The following is a 6,839-nucleotide window of genomic DNA, read 5'->3' on the forward strand; positions in this document are numbered from 1 at the left end:
GGGCCGGGCGGCAGCGGCGGCTTCAGGCCCCGCGGGCCGGATCTAGGCCACGCGAGCCCTGGCGGCGGAGGAGAGAGAGAGGGGCCGGCGGCGAATGAGGTGGCGGCATGCGATAGGGCGAGGCGGCGGCGCTGCTGACGTGGCACGCCCTGATTGGGCCGGGCGACGTGTCTGGCGGACATGTCCGGCGCGGATGGACATGTCTGGCGGCGCGGGGAAGAGTTTGTTAGGGTTTGATCCGCGAAAATGGACGGGGAGGACGTTTATATAGGCATAGGGAGCTAGGAGAGTCCAAATGAGGAGCGGTTTTCGCCCACATGATCGTGATCGAACGACCGAGAGCATGGAGGGGGTTAGGATGGGTTTTGGGCCAATTTGGAGGGGTGTTGAGCTGCAAGACAAAAGAGGCTTTTACGGTTACCCGGTTAACCGTTGGAGTACCAAACGACCTCCAAATGGCACGAAACTTGACAGGCGGTCTACCGGTGCTATACCAAGGCCGCTTGGCAAGACTCGGTCCATTCCGAGAACGTTGAACGCACGCACACGAAAACAAGGTCTGAGAGGGGCGACGGGCGCGCGCGAGAGGTCTGGACTCCGATCGGACAACGGAGAGAACCGGGAGGACCCGAACGGATGCAAGTTTGAAAAACATGCAGATAAAATGCAGATGATGACATGATAAAATGCAACATGCAAGCACATGACATGGCAACGACGGCGAATAACTGGCAGACATCTGGCGCATCGAATCCGGGGCATTACAACTTTAATGTGGTTTTATGGCTTCAATAACCTTGTTTATTTATGTGTCACACATATTGCTGCAGAAGTTGCCGTACTGCAGCTTTTTGGTTTTGGCTAGAATAGTTCTTTGAGTTGGCCAGGATACATATATCAGTTGGCCAGCATGCAAATTTAGTTTGACAGTCAATGTGTTTAGTTTTTGTTAGAATAGATGTTTCAATTTCCCACGATGCATATATCAGTTGCCAGCTTGCATGTTCGGTTGCAAAGTCCATGTATCCAGTTGGATAGAATAGATGTTTTCAGTTTTCCTAGGATGCATATATCAGTTGGCCAGCATGCATGTTCAGTTGCACAACCAATGTCTTCAGTTGGCTAAAATAGATGTTTGAATTTTCATGGATCTATATATCATTTTGGCAAGGATGCATGTTCTGTTGCACAGCCAATGTATTTAGCTGGCTAGAATAGACATTTTCAGTTGGCCAGGATGCATATATCGGCATGCCCAGGATGCATGATCTGTTGTACAGTTAATGTTTTCAGCTGGCTAGAATAGACATTTCAGTTGGCCAGGATGCATATATCCAGTTGGCAAGCATGCATGTTCATTTGGCTAGAATCACGTATTAGTTGGCCAGAAAATATGTCTTAGTTGACTTGTTGAACACATAAAAGGGGCGGGGGAAACACTTTTGAAGCAGCTTATTTAACACATTCAGGTGGGAGAAACTTGTTTGGCATGCATCAAGTAGTTTTTGGCTTGTTTAACACATCCAGCAGTAACATCAAGTAGGCTGGTGTGATGTGCCAGATTCACCTCTTTTTTGAAGCAGTTTCTCCATGGATTTGTCCTAGATCCATGGAGAAGGGGGTTTACATATGCAGTAGAAGAAAGGGGGAAGTGAAGAGGGGCAGAGGGAGCTTACCTACTTGATGCTGCTGCTTGGTATGGCTTTGACCACCCTGCCCTTAGATCTTCTTTTTTGAAGCAGCTCCTTCTTCTACTTTGGGGCTCCCATGACGACTGTGTAGGAGGAGGAAGAAGGGCTGGGGGCGATTCTGTTGGATGTCCCTCCTTCTGGCGTGCAGAAGAAGAAGAAGGCAGTGTGGGAGGGGCTGGGGCGAGCGGGCGAGCGGGCGTGGGGGCGAGCTGGGGACAGCTGGCCACGTGGGGGTGATTCTGTTGATGGACGCTCAATCGGTCTGTTCTGGTGGCCGCTCGATCGGCCGGGATGGTGGCCCCTTCCTTTTCTGTTGCGCGGGGGACAGGGGCTATCTTTTTCGGCCAGCCGCTCGATCGCACTAGTGGGCAGCCCACTAGACGCGTCCTTGGATATTTGTGTGCTGCCCACCGCGTAAACGACCTTCAAGATCCGTCATCATCACGGGCTTCAAAGCCAAGAACGGACCGGCGGTTCACGCAGAAAAATCCACGACGACCTTCGCATACACTAGGACAGAACCATTCCTTTCTCATTTAACAACAACATGGCTTATCTTAATCAGTCTGTTACTAGAAAGTTGCAATAATTCAGTCTTTTTGAAAGTGCAAGAGTTGCTCATGTCATGCTAATAAAGCACTCACCAGCAGAGCATTTGGCTATGGAACGCCCTGATCCGCCTGCGTTCCCACTCACCACCCATCTCTCTCTTTCAACCGTCGTCCGCTTTGTGGTGACCTAGAGCAGGAAGGTAGGCCACCTGCACACACCTAGAACTAGAACTAGAAGGCATCACTGCTGATTTCTGATTGACGAGTTGCCGATTCAAAGACGCATGTTTCGTCTGCTTCGCGGCCGGTGCAAGTTTGGAAGAAAAGATCTTCTTTTCCATCCGATAATCTCCACGCAAAATGATATCCAAAGCCAGCATGACCTCAGCCTCGGATCCTTGATATCTTGCGTGTAGATCAATCTGATGGAAGCTGCTTCAATTCCGGGATAGCTAGTCAAGGCTCGATCGGGTCGGGAGCGAAAGGCGCTGCTTCCAACCCCGGAGCCGTCATCTGTCACGTCGACACTCGACAGGTTGACAGCAACATGCGGCGAACACAAGGCCACATATCCATCCATACTTGACCGAACGAAAAACACCAACTCGGACATTTCGTTGGAACCCAAGCGGGGCGGACGTTTCCCGCCTCTCGGCCATCTCCGCGTCCCGCCGTGCTGACCCAGCTGCGAGCGAGCGAGCCTTAAAGCTTACGTGACAGCAGCCTGGTTTTCTTGCCCCGATCGTCTGTTCATCTCATCTCAAGACTTCATCGATTAGCAATGGGCAAGTCGGGTTCTCCTTCCCTTGTGTTGTTGTTGGTTGCTGCCATGGCGGCGGCGATGGTGTTCGTCGCCTCGCCGGTGGCGGCCTTCCCGGTGGCCGGTTTGCCGGAGGCGGAGCCCCCGTTCCCGAACCCGTGGCTGGCGTTCCAGAACCTCTCCGGCTGCCACATGGGCGACGAGCGGGACGGGCTCGCGAGGCTCAAGGACTACCTGAGCCACTTCGGGTACCTCCCGGAGGCGCCGTCCTCGTCGCCCTTCAGCGACGCGTTCGACGCCGACCTGGAGGCGGCCATCGCCACGTACCAGCGCAACTTCGGCCTCAACGCGACGGGGTTCCTGGACCCGTCCACCGTGTCCCAGATGGTCGCCCCGCGCTGCGGCGTGGCGGACGTCATCAACGGCACGTCCACCATGGACCGGAACGCGTCGTCCGCGGCGGGGCACGGGCGGCACCTCTACACGTACTTCCCCGGCGGGCCCATGTGGCCGCCGTTCCGCCGCGAGCTGAGGTACGCGATCACAGCGACCGCGGCGACGTCCATCGACCGGGCGACGCTGAGCGCCGTGTTCGCGCGCGCCTTCGCCCGGTGGTCCGACGCCACCACGCTGCGGTTCACGGAGACGGCGACCGAGTCGGACGCCGACATCACCATCGGGTTCTACGCGGGGTCGCACGGCGACGGCGAGGCGTTCGACGGGCCGCTGGGCACGCTGGCGCACGCCTTCTCGCCGACGGACGGGCGGTTCCACCTGGACGCGGCGGAGGCGTGGGTGGCCGACGGGCAGGGCGACGCGTCGTCCCGCCCGGGCGCGGTGGACCTGGAGTCGGTGGCGGTGCACGAGATCGGGCACCTGCTGGGGCTGGGCCACTCGTCGGTGCAGGGCGCCATCATGTACCCGACCATCAGGACGGGGACGAGGAAGGTGGACCTAGAGGCGGACGACGTGCAGGGGATCCAGAGCATGTACGGGACGAACCCCAACTTCAAGGGCGTCGCGCCGACGTCGCCGTCGACGAGCAGCCGGGAGATGGACAGCAGCGCCGGCGCCGGCTCCCGGCCGGGCAGCCGGTTCGTTGCGGTAGTTGCGGCGGTTGGCCTGCTGCTGCTACTGTCACTGTAGACTACCTGGTCCTTTTGCCTGCCTCCGTGACGGTCACGCCACGTCCATCTCTGCAGGCTGTGCCGATTGCTAGTTCGATTGGCCATTGATATTTTTGGGTAGATTCTTCTGTACATACTACTGTAACTGGCATTGATTTTTAGTATACAGAATAATACAGTAGATTACACGGATCACATGGTTTATTATTTCAGTGTCAAACTACCTGGCGTGTGAAGTAAGTATGAGCTCTCTTTAGTTGGCATCAGGGCACTGTTCAATGATCATGCCACAAGTGGATTATGACGAGTCGCGTGAATGGCATACACTATTTCTGTAACTCCGTCCGGCCAAATGGTAGTTGCTGCTGTTGGTCGGGGTTGACCTCTGGGTGCCGTATCAGGCTATCAGCAACAGCGACTCATGATCCCGGCAGGCGTCTGTCCTATCCGGGAGAGAGAATTTCGAGGTATCGCCGGAAAAAATTCTATGCTTTGTTAATAGTTTGTTTGGTCGCCCATCCACTTGGTCCATGCACGCATTAGTATAACCTCATGACTTCCTTTCGCAATTCAGAAGTACAGTTGACGTCCATCAGAATACCTACCCAGTCACCCAGACCAGACAAACATCAATGAGAAAAATAAAGCAGAAAAATTCTGCGCTGGGAATGTTCGCTTCCTAGTCTTATGTATCGAACGCTCACGTGTAGTTTTGGTTGGGTAGTTGAGCAAGGAATGCACAATGAATGTAATATGAAAATATATGTCACAGTCATAGTGAATATAATGAAGCTCCGGCAAATAATAATAATAACTGTGGAAAGATGATTTGCAATACAATAATCATTGTATTGATGGGGTGCTGGTGCACGTATATATAATACAAGGGAAGGCCTCTACCTCAATTATACAAGACTAGGAGGTGGGTCACAACTCCAATACACGTGCAATACAAAACACATACTCAACACCCCCCCGCAGTCGAAGCGTCGCCGGAGACACAGAGACTGGACCGAAACTCCTCGAAGACGGGAGTAGGCAATCCCTTAGTCATCACATCAGCAAACTGTTGCGACGTCGGCACGTGGAGAACTCGAATATGGCCAAGGGCAACCTGCTCGCGCACGAAGTGAATGTCGAGCTCAATATGCTTCGTCCGTCGATGGTGCACCAGGTTGGCGGAGAGGTAGACCGCGCTAACGTTATCGCAGTAGACAAGAATGGCCTTGTGAACATCACAAAAGCAACTCCTGGAGCAGCTGACGTATCCAAGAGCACTCGGCCACGGCGTTGGCCACGACGCGATACTTTGCCTCGGCGCTGGAGCGGGAGACCGTGGGCTGCCGCTTCGATGACCAAGAGATCAACGAGGGCCCAAGGTAGACGCAGTAGCCTTACGTAGAGCATCGCGTGTCGGGGCAGCCAGCCCAGTCAGCATCCGAGTAGACCACGAGGTCGGTGGAGGCGGAGGCCGTCAGGGTGAGTCCTAAGGACATGGTGTCGCGTATGTAACGGAGAATACGCTTCACCAGAGTCCAGTGAGAGTCACGCGGGGCGTGCATATGGAGGCACACTTGCTGAACAGCGTACTGCAGGTCGGGGCGAGTCAGCGTCAAGTACTGTAAAGCACCGATAATAGAGCGACAAAATGCTCCATCGGACGCGAGAGACCCCTCCAGAGCAGAGACCTTCGCCTTCGTATCGACGGGAGTGGGCGCCGGCTTGCAGTTAAGCATATCGGCACGCTCAAGGAGCTCATGGGCATACTTCTGCTGATGCAGAAAGAAACCGTCAGCCCGGCGGATCACCTTGATGCCGAGAAAGTAGTGTAGGGGCCCCAAGTCCTTGAGGGCGAACTCATCACGAAGACAAAGCAGTCAGCCGCTCAAGGATATCGGGGGTGGACGCCGTGAGGATGATGTCATCGACGTAGAGCAGCAGATATGCAGTGTCAGCTCCCTGCTGATACACAAAAAGTGAGGCATCGGAGCGAGTGGACCGAAAGCCCAGAGACTGCAGGAAGGCGGCGATACGCTGGTACCAAGCCCGAGGCGGCTGCTTCAACCCGTACTGAGAGCGGGAGAGCAAGCACACGAAGTCGGGGTGCTCGGTGTCGACGAAACTAGTAGGCTGCTCACAGAACACCTGTTCGGCGAGATGACCATGCAAGAAGGCGTTGGAAACGTCCAACTGATGCACAGGCCAGGCGCGCGAGACGGCCAGCTGAAGGAGGGCGCGGATCGTGCCCGGTTCCACAACCGGGGCGAAAGTGTCGATGAAGTCCACGCCCGCACGCTGCCGAAAACCACGAACCACCCATCGAGCATTGTAGCGCTCGAGAGAACCGTCTGGGCGAGTCTTGTGGCGAAACACCCACTTGCCAGAGATGATGTTGGCACGAGGGGGTCGCGGAACAAGCTGCCACGTGCGGTTGCACTGTAAGGCGTCGAACTCCTCCTGCATCGCAGCTAGCCAGTGGGGATCCCGAAGGGCAGCATGAGCGGAGGTGGGGACGGGTGAGGGCGTCGACGTCGAGGCGGTGCACACATACTCATCGACGGAGTAGCGCGTACTGAGCCGAAGCACTCCTTCTCGGGCATGGGTAGTCACGCCAAGTGACGGGGCAGCAGGGCCGGCGGGTGCCGCGGCGGCAGGGGCCACGGCGGCGGTGGCATCTGGTGCGGCGACACCCGGTGCGGCGGCTGGGGCC

General features: G+C 55.8%; 1 protein-coding gene across 1 annotated transcript; it reads left to right on the forward strand.

Annotated features, from left to right (window-relative positions):
• Window positions 1–3,116: 3,116 nt before the first annotated feature.
• LOC123138275 (metalloendoproteinase 3-MMP) lies at window positions 3,117–4,324 on the forward strand (the record flags this gene model as incomplete). Its single annotated transcript, XM_044558217.1, is given in 1 exon segment — window positions 3,117–4,324. A coding segment is annotated over 1 exon segment (1,032 nt), but the record flags the coding sequence as incomplete, so codon positions are not given.
• Window positions 4,325–6,839: the final 2,515 nt, after the last annotated feature.

The sequence above is a fragment of the Triticum aestivum genome, chromosome 6B (assembly GCF_018294505.1).
Source record: "Triticum aestivum cultivar Chinese Spring chromosome 6B, IWGSC CS RefSeq v2.1, whole genome shotgun sequence".
Lineage (NCBI taxonomy): Eukaryota > Viridiplantae > Streptophyta > Magnoliopsida > Poales > Poaceae > Triticum > Triticum aestivum.